Source organism: Bradysia coprophila, assembly GCF_014529535.1.
Source record: "Bradysia coprophila strain Holo2 chromosome IV unlocalized genomic scaffold, BU_Bcop_v1 contig_106, whole genome shotgun sequence".
NCBI lineage: Eukaryota > Metazoa > Arthropoda > Insecta > Diptera > Sciaridae > Bradysia > Bradysia coprophila.
The window spans coordinates 2751323-2772157 of NW_023503372.1; the positions used below are offsets into that span (position 1 = coordinate 2751323).

The following is a 20835-nucleotide window of genomic DNA, read 5'->3' on the forward strand; positions in this document are numbered from 1 at the left end:
AAATTGTGTACACATTTTCATTAATAACAAAAAAATCGTCTTTAGTCATCTCACTCAATTGACAGGTAATTTAAATTCAATTTGTTCAATCACAACAATGGGGTTTCCCATTCCACATTAATGATTATAATAAATGAAAAAAAAAAATTAATTGCATTTCACTCGCATTGAATTAATATATTTCTGGTTCAAGTGCAGTTTAACCTTCCACGAACGAGTTTATCATCAGAATATTTTTAACGAATCTGTTACTTCTTTTCATTTTTAAGAGATATTAAGGTTAAATCTGTTACTTCATTGGTTTTAACATTAACTGTGCTATAAAGGGTCATAGGCCAGAGCTCGTCGCTTCTGTGTGTCGTTCCTGTCGATAACAGATGACGTCCATGAAAGGTTAAGTTTATGCTTTCTCTTAATGTTTTTCATATAAAAAGCACACAAATGAGAAATTCCAACTAAAACAAACTATGCGACACTATTATGGTTCATGTTCTTAAATAGTGAACCGTGTAATGGTTTCTCCTTTTTAACACGTAATCCCATTGTTTTGATAGCGAAAAAAACGGTCGTTTTTGCCGTACAAGATTTTCCATTTTCATCAAACATTCCATTCACGCAATATCAAAAACCGCGACGATAAATTGAGTATAGTGGTTGGGTGAAACTTTTGTAATTATTATTTAATTTTAATGAGCCTTGGTTACGATGATTACATAATAAATGTCATGTGACGATCTTTATTCCGTAATGTTTTTCATATAGATTTTTGTTGTTGTTGTTGTAGCATTTCTTATATAGCGTAAAAACGTGCGTGATCCCATCACATTCGGCAATCTCCGCATAAACTATGATTTACATTAATTCGCATAAAAATCTCATTTCACTTAGAAAAACGCAACCTTTTAACTTTTCATATTTTTAAATTTTATGTTTCGTTGCACTTGGCGCAAAACAAATAGGAAGCTTTTTGGAATTTTCGGTTTTTCTTGAAGTTTCTTAGAGAGAAACAACCTCACTTCTGAGACTCATTTTTGGCCTGAATTTTGGTTGAATCCTCTAATTTAAGGATTATTTAAAAGCAAAACTCACAAGTATGTTTCTTGAGCAACAAGCTTCGGTAATTATATTTCCGACAAATATGGATACAGCTTCACCTATCGAAGTAATTTACTCAAAAACATACAAGTGCGTTTGCGAACAGCATCCAATGTCTTCTGGTTCATTAGTGAAAGTTGATTGCCGCGTTAATCAATTTCGCATCGGCAAATGGCCATATAATGGTGAACTTTCGTAAGGGACAGTCAATAAAAATTGTTTTTGGTTGACATGAACACATTTACCATGAAGAAGAAAAACGGAAAATCTTCATATTTATTTCGCACCAAGTGTAAATTCGTTTTTTTTCTTTGTAGATTTTTTTTAAAAGTTTATGTGTGTGAGGGGCAGACAGTTGTATATTTTGTGTGCAAAAGGATTTTCTAGAAGAAAATCCTAAGAGGATGGTCTAGATGAAAATCCTCGAAGGATTTTCTAAAAAGTATTCCCTAAATAGTATTTTACATAGATAGAACTGTAATTCGGGATTTCATTTCCAGATGGCGTAAGTAGTTCGTGATCTAGCACCTAACAGGGTAATAGCAAAAAAAGAGTAGTATTACATCTATTACCCTGCTAGGTGCTTTGTTTGAGACGAGGTCGAGAGCCTAGTTTACGACATCGAGAACGAAAGGATTTTTTCTTTCAATTTCAAGGTATTTTCAAGCATTTTTACAAGATTTTAAAGGATTTTCCATTAAAATTGGAAGGATATTTTAATGGTTTCCAACAAATTTTAGGTTTTTTTTAACAAAGGATTTTCTTTGGAGTGCAACATGTCTAGCTGCCCTTCGATGTGTGCAATAAAAGGGAAAACGAAAAATGTATTACTAAAAATTGAAGAAATTATTTATTTTCCATACCTAAATCAATCATATAAAATATGCAATACCAGCGGGGTTCTATATCAAAAAAACCCCCAAACACACACAAACACTCACACGCATAACTCACAGGCATCGTCATACAATAAACTGAAATTGAATTAATTGGAATATAAATCGGACAAATTGTTGAATATTCATTAAATTATATTGTGGACGACAAATCAAATATTAATTTCATTATTACTTAACGGAGGGTAACAAAATATCCATTGATTTTAGCTGTCAGAACGATTTTACGGACGATAGATTTCATATAATATGTGGTGTATATCAATCTCCGTAAATATTAAGGTCGTAGCCTTGAGCGGTCATCGCTAAAATTGGCTTTTTACATCAATGTTGTATTGGATTCTATATCTGACATGCTTTGTCTACAAGTAACTAGAAATGAGAACTTATAAACAGGTCAGCCTTCAAGTCTTATTATACATAATAATGAATTCAATCATCTTGTGAACAGCAGTGACAGACGACATGGTTGTGAGTGTCCTTCCATTGTATATGTAACTGTTACCTTAAAGACTGTCTGAGCGGCTAGGACTCAAAGTACGTAAACTGCAGGTCAAATACTGGAAGCCTGTCATTTACAAGTCCACTGTCATGCTTGTTAAAAGGCAATTGAATGTATTTGTCATGCCTTGGCACCAAATTGGTACTTTCACCAACCTCGGCATGAAATGTTTCGTACATAACAAGGGGAAAGTGGTATTTTTCGGCGAGTATTCATGTAACCCGAGCTAGGTTGCAACATACTCGTCAAAAAATCATTTTCCCCTTGTTATGTAAATAACTATTCCAAGACCGTCGATTGACTTAATCCGAACCGGACCCAAAAGCCAAAAAATTTCTTCAAACTGCTTCCGATTATCGACTATGTTTATAGAAAATGAGACCCACGAGACTTACATTTTTGATTCTTTATAAGAAACTGAAGGATTTAAGACTTACGAGACTTCGATAGTTGCTTGTCCCCTCTCCTAGGTCTACAAGTCACTTTCTGAAGTGATAGATTACTAATTGTTTCCACATATCATTTGCGATCGTATCGTATGAGAATTATGTGTTAAAACACATATCAGATCATTGTTACGACCCATCGTAGTGAGTGTTCTTTCTCGCCTTAAAATCATAATAAAATGTTCATCATTTGAATATTTAATTTTCAATAATAAAAGTCCATTGATGCGCGTTTACACGACAAAAAAAAATCAAAAAACAAAATTATTTGAGGTTCAAACAGCCACTACTTAAAAAAACGAAAAAGAAACTTAACTAATAACTTATCACTTAACTTATTTCTCTACAATTACTTTCGATTTTAACTTTGCAGTTCGTTCGGTTTTCTTACTACGAGGTAATGTGGAGTAACTAGCGGACATACTTTTATCCTGAAAATGGAAAAGGAAAACAATTTTTATTTAATTAGTTCCGTTACAGTTGACGTCAATCTGCAAAACTATTTAAGAGCTTACAAGCTGTTAGTAGGAAATTTGAAAAAACGCAGTCGTTAGTTTCACAAATAATATGTGTATTCTCTTGTGGACTGTGACATGAAGTCACAGATGAGGTATTATGAATTCGATTAAAAGACAGGGTTCCAAGTCATATAACTGATTAAGTCTGTCAAATCAATTTTTTATTGCCTGCCCCATGCCAAAGTTTTCCATTACGTAGCAGTTCACCCGCTGCGATAATGATCCATTATATGAAGAATTTGTTTACTCATTTTACGTGCTTCTGGTCGGTAAATGCAATTTTTGGAGTACATTTTTCGCATTTACCGACCAGAAGCACGTAAAGCACTGTACGTACGGGGTTCCAAATTTTTATTTTGAAGAGTGGGAACATGCGATAGGGAATATCCTTAGTAGCTCCTTAGAATTGTTACAAACTGGAGCTACGCAGGTCACTTGTTGTGTTTTATTTTTATGAAAAATAAATGAAATGAAATGATATCCGCATGTGGCTGGCAATAAATAGATTACGCTGGATTATACTTATTCAATTGATTCGGAAGTGGTACTCACAAATTCGCTCGTGTATCTTTGAGTGAATTGCTTCGGTAACTATTTTAAGACGACTGTCTTTGGCTCATCAAATATACAAACTTTAAACTTGTCGAAAAGACTGTTTTCGAAGATTGTTGCTCAAAAAACACACTTTTAATTTTGCGGGTTACCTCAACTAGTGAAGCATCCACGGTGATGCTCAGGATTGCGTGCGCGTAGACCAGTTCCCTATGAGATTTATTTGTAATTTTGCAGTGGGCCGTTTCTTCATAAAAAATTTCTGGCGACTTATGTGTCTGGAGGTTATGTTTAAGCGATTTTCGCCTTTTGAAGTAGCGTAAAAATGAATATAAATGACTGTTAGTCGGTTCCAATGTCTTTTCGTTGCGTAACGGAACCACATAAATAGGCGAGGCTTAAACTCAAAACACGTGAACCTCAGACTCAACCTGACGTTTCAATCTATGGATGAGACAGCTGACGTGTTTACAGTTTCAGCCTCATAGGTAGTTTTTACGGTTTTTATGAGAGTGGTATTTAGGCTTTTTGGTCTGTGAAAATGTCTAAAAACCGCCGAACAACATTTGCATATGATAAGTAACTTATCTCCATTGTTGCTTATGTTCACAAGGCAATTAATACTATTTTCTTAGATCTAAAAATTGACGTTTTGCGAGCCTAAGTCAATCATTTATTCAAGAGTTAGTAAAGGTATTTGTTATAATAAATCACAACGGAACCACTGACATTTGCATTATAATCGATTTGCCACTCTAAAATCAACCACACTCGCATTCCATTTAGCTCTCAACAGTGTTGTACAACTCACCACAAATGACAACTTCAGATATTTCATCGGTGATTATATAATTGCTAATCTAATCAGATTCCTGGAATCAAAAGATATGATTCAATTATATAACTAATAATTGCTGTGGACTACGGAGGCACATAATGGCATTACTACACAGCAAGCGTCGATGTTGTGACGATATACAAAATTTATTAAATTTAGGACGTAGACAAGTGGAAAATGATGTAGTTAGAGCGACATTATTTGAAATGGCTTATGTGAAACTATTGATCACACACACTATTCTACAAACGGCAAATTATATTCATCAATCAGCTAATCAATTTGAATCGTAAGGTATTTCAAAAATGTGCCGGTAACACTGTGCGTTGAAAGTTTATTAAACGCCGCGTAAGTTGCACCCTATTTAGAATTATCGGCATACACTTAACAAAATTAACGCATTATCACATTTTCGTTTTCAAAAGAAAATGGGTTTTTGGTTTATCACAGTAAACTGGTCGTTATACATGTGTTACAAAAAATTTCGACTGGGAAAAAGTTCAAAATTGCATTCAGGTCTCTTCCAAGGCCGTTCAAAATGTCAATCGTCATTCACAGAGAAGCCAAGACAACCTCACTTTGAAGTTTTAACGAACAAATTTGTTTAAGTTGCGGTTATTCCCTTGACTGAAAGTCAGGGTCTTATGAAAGAAAATACCCTTAAATGTCCGTAACGCTAAGTTCACTTTGATATTTTGAAAATGTTCTACATTGGCAAAAAACGTTAAATACAGAAAACGTCCGTACACTTGTGGACTCGATAACTCAAGTAATTCTTTACCGATTTGCAAAATTTTGGTTTTAATCGACGGAGAATGAAAATCATGAGGTTAAGTTCGTAGATGGGCAATATTGGGGTAATGAGATGGGAGTAATTCTTAAGAGAATTTTATTCCTTGTTACCGCGATAACTTCGTTAATTCCTATCAGATTTTCAAATTTTTTGTATTATTCGACGAAGATTGAAATTCTTGAGGTTGAGTTTGCAGATGGATAATGTTAGAACAACGAGATGGGAGAAATTCTACACAGACGCTTTTCCTTGTGGACGCGATAACTCGAGTAATTCTTTACCGATTTTCAAAATCTTGGTTTTAATCGACGGAGAATGAAAATCATGAGGTTAAGTTCGTAGATGGGCAATATTGGGGTAATGAGATGGGAGTAATTCTTAAGAGAATTTTTTACTTGTTACCGCGATAGCTTCCATAATTCTTATCCGATTTTCAAAGATTTTGTCTAAATTGACGAAGATTGAAACTCTTGAGGCTGAGTTTGCAGATGGATAATGTTCGAACAACGATATGGGAGAAATTCTACACAGACGCTTTCTCTTGTTACCACGCGATAACTTGAGTAATTTTTACCCGATTTTCAATTTTTTTGTTTTAATTGACAGAGAATGATATTGAAGTAGTGAGTTTGGAGTAATTGTAAACATAACTTGTTATACCACGACATTTTTTCAACGAATTTCCAGAAAAATTTCTTATTTGACGAGTTGTGAAATTCTGGATTTCTGGTCTAACAATTAAGAAGTACTTCCCAAAAGAGTTTTTGCTTGCTTGCTTGAGAAACCGATAGCTCGAGTAATTCTCAGAGGCTTCAAAAATCAATTTCGACCAGTAGCATAATTCATGTGGTTAAACTCGAACATTGGAATTTAATTGGACTAGTAATCTGGGATATACGACAATTTTTGCGTGAAATCCGTATTCTTAAAAGAATTTTTTTCGTTCCTAAAATGTTTGAACGAGTGTGAACTTTGCGGCCAGAGCGAAGCGAGGGCCGTAATTCACACGAGTTATATTTTTTCAAGAGGTAGGCAGGAAATACGCCAATTTTAGTAGACTATATAGGAGACTCATATTAGCTGTTAAACGTACCTCGCTGGACCTTCCACTCATAGCGCATGTTTTGTATGTTTTCTGTTATTTGACACTCATAGCGCTTTTTAGGAGACAATATAAAAGACTCGTAATAGAGTAAAATAGTAAAACATCGCTCGCTGGGCCAGCAACTCATAGCTCTTTTTTTTCTGCAGAAAATTAAATTAAATTTGAGTAAAATGAAGCATGTGATGGCTGCTGTTTTCTAAATAAAAGAGACATTGATTTTTCATGTGAATATAATTTTGTGATCGTTGTTACAAGATATGGGAGAAATTATACTCAGACACTTTTCCTTGTTATCGTGATAACTTCAGTAATTTCTACCCGATTTTAAGTTTGTAGATGGATAATATTGGAGTAGTGAGGTTGGATTATAATTGTAAAAAAAAAATTATTCGACGAGTAAGTGAATCTGGATTTCTGGTTGGACAATCTAGAAGTCTAGAACAATCTTGCTTGATAACACGATAACTCGAGTAATTCTCAGAGGCTTCAAAAATCGCAGATTTGAAAATATTAAGTGTTTTCGACCAGTATCGTAATTCATGTGGTTAAATTCGAACATTGGACTTTATTGGATTGGTAATCTGCGATATACGACAATTTTTGCGTGAAATCGTGTTCTTAAAAGAAATTTTTTTGTTCCTAAAGTGTTTGCACGAGTGTGAATTTTGCCAGAGCGAAGCGAGGGCCGTAATTCACATGAGTTATTTTTTTTTCAAGAGGTAGGCAAGAAATGCGCCACCTGTTCAGCGCTTTTAGTAGACTATATAGGAGACTCATATTAGGAGTAAGACATCGCTCGCTGGACCTTCAACTCATAGCTCTTTTTGTTTCTTCAGGAAATTAAATAAATATAAGTAAAATGGAGCATGTGATGACTGATGTTTTCTTAATAAAAGAGACATCGCCTTTTCGTGTGACTTTAATTTTGTGATCTCAAAAACACCACCTCATTTAAAAATGGTTAGAAAACTAAGGCTGGAATTATAGAAAAAAAAATCCAGTCAAGGGACCTGACCCACCCAAGAGGTGGGGCCTAGTGTTTGCTTCTGTGGATGACGGTCGGTTGTTTTCGGTCTGTCAAAATTTGTTTTTACCGTACGATGGAAGAAACCTATATAACAGCTGTCAGAATCTGTGGGACTAGTAATATCAGACCCCACATAAAACAAAAATGTGATAATTCTTAATTTTTAATAATTGTATTTACTGATATTTTCTTTAATGTGCCTTATTTAACAGATTAAAGAAAATATCAGTAACCATTAATAGACGTAATATTCGAGTAACGGTCAATACGGTTTATCGAAAGTCCTGCTACTCTGCAGTACAAAGATTTGTGTAATTGAGTAAGCTTCAACCGGCTTTCGTAACTTCAATGGTTTTGAAATTGCTTCCATGAATAACTTCTTCGGACAAACAGACAAATATAGGATTCGAAAAGTCTAAAAAATTGGTTTAAAGTTTGAACTCGTGAGCAGGGCGGGAGGTGGTATTATTTAGAATTTTAGAGGACTCTTTAGAACCCTTTTTGAGACTACAGGCGTAATCGATCGTGTGCTGTTTAATACAAAATCTTTTACTTCATTCGTTTTAACATGCATTTTACTACATTCAGGCCACATTAACTGAAATTTATTGTTCATTGTTTGTCTTTGGTGTCTTTGGTTGTTTGGAACAGATGATTATAGCCGAATCTAAAAGTAGCCCCTTTAGAGTGTTGAGGAATTTGGCACACGAAACAAGAAGTTAAACATTTTTGAAACAAATTTTCACAAAGTTGCACAATCATTTTGGGTGAAATAAATCATTGAACTCTGTCCTACACTCTGGGCCGGACTGGCTTTGCCACGGCCGTTGGGGTAATGCTGTTAAGCATTTCGTAATATTGATTTTTGAAACTTTAAGCGGGTCAATCGCCCAGTACTTTCAGTTCGGGACTGCTTACACTTGGACTTGATTTATCCTTTTACGAAATTTCCGAAAGTAGAAACTGTGTGCAAGTATTTACGTGGTCAAAAAATCCTTCGTGTGCCAAATTACTTTGCGATCGCATTACATCGCAATGATGACTTGTTAAGCGCACACTTGTGATTCAAACAAATAAACGCAAGTAAAGAATAGTAAAAAATAAAATCAAAATCAAAACAAATAAAATACCCTGATTGTCGTCAATCCGTTTTCACGTAATCGAATCAAAGGAACTAAATTTCCGTTTCTTTTGTTAGATTCTTAGAGCTGTTGGACGGAGTAACGGGTTTGAATATGGAAGGGATGTAGGTCAACAAATTTTTCTTTTTCTTTTCCTTTTCTTGTGGTGTACCCTCAACTGCTTTGTCAGCAATCGGTTGGGTCTCAACTGTTTTGTCAGCAATTGGTTCGGTGTCAACAGTTTTGTCAGCAATTAGATGGGCCGCTGTCGACGGTATGGGTGGAGCTCTACCTTTGTTATGTCGACGACGTGGAAATCCATTTTCTGATGTTAAGTCACTAGCCGAACTGCCACAAGACAGATTCAGTGACAACAGTGATGGGTTCGGAAGTTCCAGCAGATTCGTTTGGGATGGCAATTTTACTAATGTTTCATAAATATGCTCTTTGTTGACCGATTCGATCTTCGGTACTGATTCGCACTGTTCGACTGGATTGATCACATGAACAGTGTTTTCCGTTATTTTTGTTGGACGGTCTTCGTTCATTTGAGATATTTCATGGACAACTGAGCTCATATTCGCTTGCTCTATAACCGATGGCAACGTTTCTTTGAATTGCTTATCAGAACTCGGTGGCACAGTCTCGCTAGTCGAATCAACAAATTCGTCATCACTGGACTCCTTGTCAATACTTTGAGTACTGGCTACGCCTTTGGCGTCTGGTGGTGTCGATTCAAAATTGCTTTCATTCAACCATTTACAAAACATAGCAAATTTAGCGCTGTCAATTTCATCGAGTGTTATAGGTTTGTTGTCTTGTCGCTGAATGTTGCTGTCAAGAGAAACGTTTTTAATGTTCCTCCCATATTCAGAACCCTCTCCTCCATCGTCATAATGTCGCAATTGAAGCTGTTCATTTAGCATTGGGTATCTACTTAAAAGGATTTTGGAGTGCATGGACAGAGGATCGGATATCAAGGATTCAAATTCCAACGAATCCAAGTCCTTCAAAATAAAATTACGTTCCTGAGTTCATTTTGTGTTGTACAATCTAATCCTAGAAATTCAGTACCAGTGGCATGTCATCGACTTACCTCCGATTTCTTTGATCTCAGTCTAATTTTCGAAGCATTTGTCATTGATGCTGTACGGCTTAATCCGCCTGGAAGTGGCTCGGCACTCGAGTAACCAGAACTTATATCCTCCGTTGATCTAATGTAACTTTATTTCAATTGATTTTCCTAAATCGAGAAAATAATTCAAAATCTTCGTACCTGTAGTCGTCTTTTGCACCCCTCGGGCGACTGTCAATAACATCCACTTCCGAAAAATGCATATCAACATTTCGTCCACTCGACGAAGATCGTGTGCTGTGGGTTCTTGGTCGAAGAACCCGTTGAGATCTCGTTAAGTTATCGACCTAATTGATCCGGCGACCGAAAAGAACCATTGATTACAATTCGATTCAACTAGGTGATTCATTGATAATGAAAATATTACCTCATCTTGAGACCGATGAACATCTGGTTCGGATAAGTCACTTAGACTATAACTTTTCTTTAAGGATGAGACCAGGTTGCCACCACCCTTTTTGTACGAATAAAAGTTTTCAAATTAAATTCAATTGTACAAGAGTCCGTGACTCACATCAAAAGCGAAAAACGGATTTAAAAAAAGAAAAAAATGTTCAAACATACCAACAACTTAAAATCCATCAAATTTGATTTAAAAGTGTACGGCCATGCTGTGCGCAAGCTTAGCTGTTAAGCTTTGTTAGAATGGTGGTTGGTTATTGTTTGTAAATTGTGGAAGATCTTATTGTATAACAAAACACAAATCTAGGTGCGGAATGAGTGCTGTATGAATGGTGATTGTAGTAGTTTTGATGCTTCGTTCAAATAAGATTGGATTAGATACTTAAGCCCTTTTTACGCAAAATAGAGCTGCAAATGATTTTATTGGTCTCGAATGGATTTAACTTACACGGAAACGGTTCAGTATGTGATGCTCTAAGTGGATTAAAATTAAAACTTCTTCTGATCTAGAAAATTCCATAAGAAATTCTCAACACAAAATAATTGAAATCCCCCTATAAGAACTCATTCTTTCATATTTTCTGAAGCAAAGAGCGAATTCTCAAACATCCACCGATCCACAGAATTAGTGGACTTTTCCACTTTGTAATTACGCTCAATAGGCAACAATTTGAAACTGTTGAATGCATACAACTGGTGGCATATTGCGTTGGATAAGGCTCGGTGCCCAACTGGTTCCAATTGGTTCCAATTCATCCGCTCCACAAAAAAATTAAAAGCTAATGTGAATGGGACAGTTATTGGTGCAGCAGGTAACTAGGGTATTGCGAGTTCAAATAACTTGACGCAAAAACTAAAGAATTACGAATTTCGGATCACCTTCGCCAGCGTACTTTATTTATGAATAGTCCCCAACTTTCATTTTCTGCTGTAAAAATTGTTACGGGGCAACAGGAATAATTTATCCCTACAGCTGACTGCAAGCAAATTTGGGTCGCAATTTCCTTCAGTTGTTTTTCAGCTAGTTCACTCATACAATCTCACTGCCTTATGCGAATACGAGTTTAATTGTATACGATAGCGAAGTTGTATGAGTGAACCAGCTGAAAAACACCTGAAGTAAATTGCGTCACAAATTTGCTTAAAAAAAACCTGACGTAATCGTGACCTATTATTCGTCGCTTTGGAATCAATGTTGACGTGTGAGTGTCTCCCACCATTCCTCCATTGCCGCACATTCCAAAAATATATATTATTGCCTAATATCTGACATAACAAATCAGACCTCCAGTAGGGCTAATAAAAGAGAAAAGTTGGTTTTTCTAACGAAAAGCGTGACCCACGTTTCTCGCATTATATGTTGTTACTCTTTTTAATGTAAGCTTTCAGATAATTCAATGCAAAAGAATTATGATTCAAGTGTGTGTGGACAGAGTGTGATCCTTTTACAAACGGATAGTTCCAGTTAGAATTCTCATATATTGAACAGAACGCATGCCAATGGCGATACTTCGAACTGAAGTAGCAGATTCAATGATCGGTACGCTAGCCGTTTGTAAAAGGTTTAATAGAAAGCAGGAAAGGTTAAAGAAATAAAAAATAAAATAAAATAAAACTTGCAAAAATTTCGCTTCATGAAATGAACGAAACGAATTGTTTATTCAAAGCACATCATAATAAATGCTAACACGTTCACATGAGATAATTTACGTTAAGTAAATGCAAGTGTCCTTCTTCGGGCAATAACCAGGAAATTTCATTTCGGTAAATTAAGTATAAGAACTAAGAGAGTCGATTTTCAGTCAAGATTAAACTTATTCGATAAAAACATCGTCCGATTCATCACTTCGTTTCTTTCGTCCTTTTCCATTCAGTGGAACTCTGGCCTTTCGTCGGCTTGCTGCAGCACGAACTGGTCGACTGCGCGCTGCACCATGTGACGACTCATCGTCCGACGATATCTCGAATTGATTCAATTCGGTGCTGGAAAATATTTCTGCATTTTCGATTGGCACAAGGTCGGGCCCATCGGGAACATCGCTTGCACTTGTCGATGGATTAGGAGTGGGTTTATTTATCGCTATGCCGTCGATTGTCTGATTGGTTTTTTGGGTAAAAAATTGTTTTTTTGCGTGTAAGTATGGGTGTCGAAGCATTTTAAAGGAAAACAGTTGTTTAGTGACGTGTGATTGCATTGTGGCGATTAAACAAAAAAAAATCAATTTGCTTACATGCAGAAAACGTTAGATTTGGCAACATTTGCAATAACAAACATCAGGTAGATTTAGGGGTCATTCGAAGAGTGAGCACGTGAAAAAAGGCAATTTATAGATCAACTTCTACTGGCATTCATTGGAAACAAAATAAAAATGTATGAGGCGCACCCTTTGGTCTGACCTACCCTCTTTTTAGGACAACGTGAGCATTATTTGAATGACCCCCTAGAAGAAATAATTCTTCTTTCAACTCGAAATGTCCCACTTACCTTTAGTGCAGTCTGCATTATCACACTTGTTGCATAGTTAACACCCTTGCTTCCATACTGAAGAACAGCGGAGTAACCTTTTTCTTTGGCCTGACTAATATACTCGTCGATTTCCTGCAAATCAAAATAGCTTCCCGTTAACACCGATTTCATTTCCTTGGAGAGTTTTGCCAGTTCAACGAGCTGGATTTAGTCAAGAAAGAGACCCACCTGTTCACGCCTTGTCAGCATCGGATGAACAAATTTCCTATACAATGTTGAGCTTCCTTTGGTCGCTGGAGACAGCAACCACAACACTAAAATGACTTTGATTTCGTAGTAAAATGGGAACCATGACAGGAAAATGTCAGTGAAGGTTTCGGTGCAAGAAAACAACGCGAAAACGATCCAGTACATCATCCATTTCACCTGAAAAGTCCGGATGATTTTACGGTTTAATATCGTAGCCGATTGTTTGGATCATTTTGGGCTACTTACATATTCCTTCACATTTTTAGTTCTGACCGCTTTGTATGAAGCATATGCAGGATATAGTGTGCCAAAGAGTAATCTGTAACCGGGATAAAATAAGCTTTTGATTAATGCTCTTGGCAGCAATATTATGAAAGCTAAAGTTGTCGCAATGGCCCCATTTACAGATGATAGCAAGAACACAAACCACGAGACCAAATTTAATAAACTTTTACCACGTGACGGAACCGGTCGACTATTAAGTGTTTTCGCACTCTTGTCTCTATTATTTGTCGAAATATCCGATTCAATCGTCTTTTTATTGCCTGGCGAACTGTTCAACAGATTGTCGTCATAAAACACTTCATCGCCGTGCAGTGTTGTTTCGGTTGCACTCATTTTATTACTACTATCGTCTTTTACTCCGAACGATTGATTTTTCGCTTCAAATTTTGATATAATGGCACTGATACTGTTCGCTGATGATATGAAATTGATAACTTTATTGCGTTTCGGCATTTTTTAATTGTGTTTTAATGTTAAAATATTCGCAATTTGACTTTGAATTTAACGTTTGAATTAGATTGTGTGTATTCTGTTCGTATTGTTTGCATTATATGTTTGCAGTATTAGTTGGATCAACGGTTTGGTAATGGTGTTTATTAGCACTTCACGGCTTATTTCAATCGGAGGTGTGTAAGTGAACCTGTATTTTATTGATGAGTTAGCGGAACATTGGAACGGTATTTAGTAGAATATGGTGTTATTAGAAGGAAGGGTGGTCTATATTGACGATCTCGATGTTAAAGTCTCTAGCAAGCACTTTTGTTTCGCCTCACATTTTCATTTAATTTACAAAAAATCCCAATCTTTGGATAGAATTTCGTATCTCATCTGAAGCAATGAGTCGCTTCACTTCTTTTTTGCTGCTTCCTTATACCGTTCTTTTCATACGAGTATGGATGTGGAGCTCAACCCAGGGTCTATTTTAAGGGAATCAAATTCTCTAATATTCCTTAATTTTTTAGAATAAGTCTAAAACTTTTTAAGCTCGGATCAGTTTGGTGTCGACCTATTTCAATTAAGGTTTACCTGATTCGACCTGAACCTCACATGAGCCTGAAATTTTCGACTTCAGGTTTAGCCCAATCTGAACCCGAACCTGGACTTTTACTTTCGTTTGACTTGGACCTGAAATTTTTAGGATGAATCAGGTCGAGATCGGGTTAGCCCGAAATTTTTACATCAGAAATCACAGAATTTTATTAAACATTTCGGGTTAGCCGAAGCTGACCTGATACATCCTCAAAATTTCGGGTTCTGGTCAAACTTGAAAGTGGAAGGTTCGGGTAAAACACGTAAACAAAAATTCCAGTTTCAGGTGGAGTTCTGGTCGAACCTGAAATGTTAATTTAGGTTCGGGTCGAAGTCAGGTTGGGATTTCAGTTAGACCGAACCCGACCCGCTTTGAGCTTTGAACATATTGAAAAATCTGTGGATTTTTAGAAGCTTGTGGCTTGTGCTTCTCCACACGATTTTGGGACCAGGAGGATTTCCTCCTAAAACGCAGGTACGAATGTACCACCTGTCTCTATAAAAATTCTTTATGCAACTCGAGATTATAATGTTCGAAAACCGTCAACCGATGTATGAGGATAACTATCGGTCAAAATATTGTATGATGAATCACTGTATCGTACTACAGTTCAACCATTAATACAACAACAAAATGAGCGATAAATAATTTGGATCGCATCACTTTTAAGAGACCAGTGTTCCTACTTCGTGTAATTTAAATTTGTCTTGAACTGTCCCAATATTATATACGCATTATCACTCGTCTTCCACGTTAAACTGAGAGTTATTTCTAGCTAGACTCAATACCAGTACTGACCTTTGCAATTCTAAAAAATATTTGAAATACGACGAAAATTAGTCTGTTAACAGAAAGTTTATTAACTAATGAGCATAATGAGAAATGTTTATTAATAAACAGAACGGACCGGCACCATGAGAACGATGCAAAAAAAATAATTCTTTTCTTTTCTGATTGCTAAAAGCAAACAATTAAATTTTTATACGAAAGTTGAAAGATTGAATGCGTGTTGTGTTAAGAGAAAAATCGTTTTTGATAAAATTAAAATATCATCAAGCCATACACACACGCCATAATATTCTTCAGACTAATTCACCAAGTCGGAATTATCATTAAATGATTGTCTTACAATAGAATCAAATCAACGAAACATAACAAAAAATTTGTTTCAATTTCTTCTTCTCTCCTTTCTATAAATAATTTATCGTCCGAATTGTATACGCATTCCCCTTGTTTATTTTGACTAAATAAAATTTCATCGCAGCAAAACAATCACACAAAAAAAAATCCCGATTTTCCAATTAATACACTAGTGTAGGTCTGCGACCATATGGCAATACGGCACGATCGATTACAATTTCGACAACTTTTCGGCACAATTTTTCTTCGACGGATTTCTCATTCAATATTTACTATGAAAACAAACCGACGAATACTACAAAGCAGTTTTTCGTTTTTTTTTTTTGTTTATTTGGATTAGAACAAACAATTTCAGATTTTTTGCGAGAGAGGTGAATGTTTCACGTTTCACTCGAGACTAAATATTTTTGTTTAAATTAATTGAAACTTTATACTCGATATCAATCACACGTCGACACGACAGTTTATTACTCGGGAGTATTTAACGCGAAATTCCTGTGCAACAAAGACTGTTGTGAATTTGCTAGCAACGTATTTCATCCACTACAAGCAATACACTAATTTCAAAAGTGGAAACATTTTCCGATGTTTTCTTTTACTGAAGAAAATTCTATTTGCCTGTGAAGACGAAGTTAAGGCAAACACAAAGACACGATGTGTGCAAAGCCACAGCTCAGTCATATTATTTATAAATTAGATCCAAAACAGACTTTTCCAACTTGATGTTAAAGTTACACAGACCTAAATAAAAAATCAACACAAAAATGCAGCCCATAAAGTGTGTGTTCTCGGTCTAATCATCACCCATATAATGGAGACGAAATTGTGTTCTTAATTTAGAACTTTCAGCAAAAGTAAATTTAAACAAATTGAAAGTGAAGAGCACCAAAAACACACACGAGATGAATTAAAAGTGGTGCAACAAGATGTGTATTGCGTACACACTGAACGTGTGTTGCAACAACGCGTACCATATGTACATTTGTGCTACACGCATAATTACTCCGTACTGTCGGATGTTCAATAGTGATTAGTATTTCAAAATATTTCGAATTTTATTTACTCTACACACGAACGATAGAAATGTTTCGTTACATTTGAATTCACTGGATTCGTTTGTTAGCAATTAAATGCATTTCTGAGCTAATTTTTTTTCGAGTTTTTGTTGGGTCTATGTTTAGATCAATAAGATTTCACAAGCAAGACATGCTACTGGAGATTTATGGCAGTCTTTTGATTTTGTTGAAACATTTGAGAGCCTAGAACATTTATCAGAATGTAAAATGTATCGCTCGCTACAGCTTATATTTGTGCATTCGATGGGGGAATATGTAATATACACAAGATGTCATGTCATTTATCCCGAAATTATTTTCAACATAAAAAGGTTCTTGGTGAGTAACGGACTCGTTGACTGGTATAAATCTAATCGCAAGCGAATATTCCGAAAATTATTCACCAAATTCAACGTTACGACAACAAACATTTCTATCAAATTTCCATTATAATCAAAATCTCCAACAACTGCGTAATAAATGTTGGATCGTATCACGGGTCTATAAATAGTTGGCAGTATCATATCCCTTTTTTGTTTGGCCGGCAATAAATAAAAGTAAAATTTTAATAGAGGAAATGCTTAGCAAGTCTGTTGTGTTCAGAGCGATGATAAATAAAATAAATTCCTCAAGACTGATGATGTGCTATATGACAATTTAAAGAAAAAATTCTTGCGTTTTGTGTTATTTTGTAACATAATTTATGGATTCGGATTATGTTGTTACAGACAACAAACCTGAGTGTAGAGAAGAACTACTGTGACTGAATAAAATACAGGTAATTTCAACCAAATTTGTCCTCTGAGTTTGCACCAGCTGTTTTACTAGCTGATCCCCTCATACATTCACGCTAATGAGTGATTAGTACAGTTTTACCACACTTCCCTTGGAAGGCGATTATGAAAGCCGTATAAGAAGAGTGATGATGTGAGTGAAACAGCTGGCAAAAAAGGGGTTAACATTAACTGTATGTTACTTTAGTCATGAAATCTAATATGTGATGATGATGGAGGTCATCTTCAACCCAGTTTATCAATAAAATATCAAACTTTTAGAATAGTTTTTGATAAATATTCTACGAAAAAATCTATTATCAGAGGAAATAGTGTAGATTACATTGAAAAGTCAAGTTGTCTCGTTTATTTGGTCTTATAAACAGTAGTACGGACATTATCACAAATGAAGTGAAAGATTTTCCATCGAAAACGGCACTTTGAACTTTGAAGAAGTAGTAGATTATATCGTGATACGATTGCCTTTGCTGAGAGATTAGAAATTAACAGAAAAGGAAAACGGAAATAATCCAAATCAATAATTTTCTTAAAGCTTTTAACTACTTTCTTACTCAATGTTTGAGTTTAGTCCAACAACAGAACTCCACTACAGTCCTCCAACGGCATTAAAGCTTCACAATTACTCTGGAAGAAAACGGTGACAATAACAGTAACAATTGACCAAGATCGGATAAAGCGATCCCTGGATGTACCACCATTGATAATGCGTTCGAGTATTGAAAATACATTGAAACGTTAAATAATATAATATTTGAAACTCTGGACTTAACAGTATCGAAATGTTGGAATTACCAAGTCGTTAGCACTATACTCGAGATGTCACAGATCGCAGGGTTTTACAGGTGTTGAGGAATCTCGCGCCGCGTCATTCACAATAATTCACAAAGCGACATCTTCCTTACCATTACATGTCTCGAAAATTTGAAACTTTTCGGATTCTAGAATCTAAAACTCTCTGGAAATCTCGGCGTTAAACATTTTAGGTGTGTAAGTATTACAGCTCCCATAAAAGTTACGTTCTTCAGGAGGATCTTCTAGATTATTAGATTTACAACTTCTAAGGGGGACTGATCACCGGACATTATGGGTGATTACCGGACATTATGGGTTGAATCGTCACCTAAACAAGCTGGGCATTAGGCAACTCCTGGATTCTTCGTTGAACTTCTGTGAAGAGGAAACGGGCATACACATTTTATGTGAATGTTTAAATTTAAATTTCGTCAACAAAGACACCAGACTTCTAGGCTAGGGGTACTATGCGGTAAAACCTTCCGAAATTACTGCTTTGGGACCTGTTACCCTAGACATGTTTCTGGTAGCGATTTAGATGATGACCGAGAATCAAACAAAGAATCACCAGTGATCATTATTAAACAGAATATCCAGAATATGTGAAAATATTATCCACAAATTCTGCAACTGATCGTTGTCAGGTGACACTGTCTCTCAATACTACGTCTTATTTGGGTTTTGTGTATCTGTTTTTCGTGTCTGACTCAATAATAAAACAGATTATCGTTGCTGAACGGCAAAAGCAAGAAAAACGGTTCATCATTCTTTTTTACATAAAAAATATATCAGTGACTCAAGCACTGACTTTCCCCTGCCTTCAGTTAAACGAACGATAATTTTGTAACCAAAAATTGTATTATTTGCAATTTCACAAACATTTAATCTCTAAGCAACAATTTAATTCTTTTGTTTGTTTACGATGTACTGAGGTTTAATGATCGACAAGAAGTAGAAACAAATCTAACAAAATCTGTGCAAGAATATGACGTAGGAGTAAAATCATTAGCGTTTTTGTCTGACATGTACATCTCGGTCTAATTAGCACGTCAGATTATATTGATTGAAATCATAGAACTATCAGATGGACTATAAGTGACCGTCGAGAGGTTGACGAACGAATGGCGAAAAATCGTTGTATGAACATCCAATACAGAAAAAAGATTGCCTTCGAACAAAACAGAAGTCTAACCTTATAAGGCGACGATTTAAAAAGAAATGAAAAAAAATCGAGGGACACATGACGATGCTTTTTTAACGGTCCTTCGAAACTAGTTTTTGCTAAAAGTGATTTTTTTTCTCGGTCAGAAATTATTTAATTTTGGTTATATGTGGTATCAGAATCGCATCGAATAGAACAATAAATTTGTTTATTACATAAACCATAACAACATGGTAAACATCACGTTCCGCTTATTGCACAAACATAAAAGACTTCCAATTTAAAACGACAATTAATTGCAAATTCTCTTATCCGCTTCAAAACGATCAAAAACGAGTCGAACCAAGCAAGAAGTGACAATAAAAATGCAAATAGTTCATGAGACTAGAAACTGACATATTTCCGTAGACAAAAGAATCGTTCGAGTTCTTTATTACAAAATTTAAATTAAAAATTTTAATTAAGACTCACACAAAGACAATGCTACATATGTAACGACGTATGAGAATTGTAAATACAAACTTTTTTGTTGGTTAAACTATTTTTTTTTTTGTTTGGTCAATGTCACTGGTCATTCGGAGACAAAATCAATTGGAAAAACGAATCGAATTGATTTCAAAAATATTGAAACAAAGCGTAGTCAAACTTACATAATTATGCGCGATATGATAGCAGTAATCATTTTCACTTTTGTTCACATTTATGCTAAAATTGGTAAAATTGGAAGGACACAACAATCGAATATTATACTTTTCTAAATTGAATCTGTGTGTGATATAAATCCAAGGAAACAAACAAAATATAACTGAGCTACTTCAAACAGCTGCAAGCCATTTCTGAGTGTTTTGACATTTTGCTTTTATTTGACAGAAATGGATTACCGGTTGCATTTTTTGTGCGAATCGGTTTTGTGTATATAGAGACATGACAGTGCGGCTCGTTACGACCGAAACAGGCAATGCATATATAAAATTGGAAACCTCTGTTAGCAGGTAGAGGCGCCACATTATTTCACTTTGGTAAATATTCTTAAAATATCATAGCAGTGAAGTTGGTTTCACACAAAAATAGAGTGTTGACATCAGCAAGGCTGTAAACTTTGGGGAGGTCACGCAGACCGCCATTTTATTAGATACGCGGGAACACACCACATCTGATGATTTTACATACAAAAAAAATTCACCACATCATCAGGGCGATGATTGTCATCACAGTAGGTGAATGTTTGTATGAAATCCGCCATGTTATCATCAAGTGTGGTGTGTAACCCGCGTATCTGTATCTGCGTGACCTCCCCAAAGTTTACAGCCTTGGACATCAGTAATTGTATGACGAAATGTACTAGAAATGAAAAGAATGTCAAAATCTATTACATTTGAGCTTTAGGTTCCAAACAGCATGGGACGACGTACTAGTTTACACTGAAAATTA

General features: G+C 35.6%; 1 protein-coding gene across 6 annotated transcripts; it reads right to left on the bottom strand.

Annotated features, from left to right (window-relative positions):
* Nucleotides 1–437: 437 nt before the first annotated feature.
* Nucleotides 438–20269, bottom strand: LOC119070671. Of its 6 annotated transcripts, none has more exons than XM_037175108.1 (10): nt 20055–20269; nt 13393–13465; nt 13126–13323; nt 12916–13029; nt 10396–10482; nt 10170–10315; nt 9990–10107; nt 8903–9900; nt 4821–4881; nt 438–3370 (listed from the first exon to the last, which is right to left on the bottom strand). In XM_037175108.1, exons 1-8 carry the CDS (start codon nt 20084–20086, stop codon nt 8947–8949), a joined length of 1722 nt encoding a protein of 573 aa, XP_037031003.1. In that variant the 5' UTR covers nt 20087–20269; the 3' UTR covers nt 438–3370; nt 4821–4881; nt 8903–8946. The 6 variants fall into 6 exon arrangements, with proteins under 6 accessions (XP_037031003.1, XP_037030998.1, XP_037031004.1 ...); XM_037175103.1 differs by having other exon boundaries at nt 9990–10116; XM_037175109.1 differs by lacking the exon at nt 20055–20269 and adding an exon at nt 13602–14145 and having other exon boundaries at nt 9990–10116.
* Nucleotides 20270–20835: the final 566 nt, after the last annotated feature.

Bases quoted from the DNA above. Each gene is read 5' to 3' on its own strand.
- LOC119070671 (XM_037175103.1), bottom strand. From the start codon at position 20,086: ATGATTACTGCTATCATATCGCGCATAATTAT. The intron at 10,117-10,169 runs GTACGAAGATTT...ATTGAAATAAAG, and splicing joins GGTGCAAAAGACGACTACAG to TTACATTAGATCAACGGAGG. The intron at 9,901-9,989 runs GTAAGTCGATGA...TTTATTTTGAAG, and splicing joins TGAGATCAAAGAAATCGGAG to GACTTGGATTCGTTGGAATT.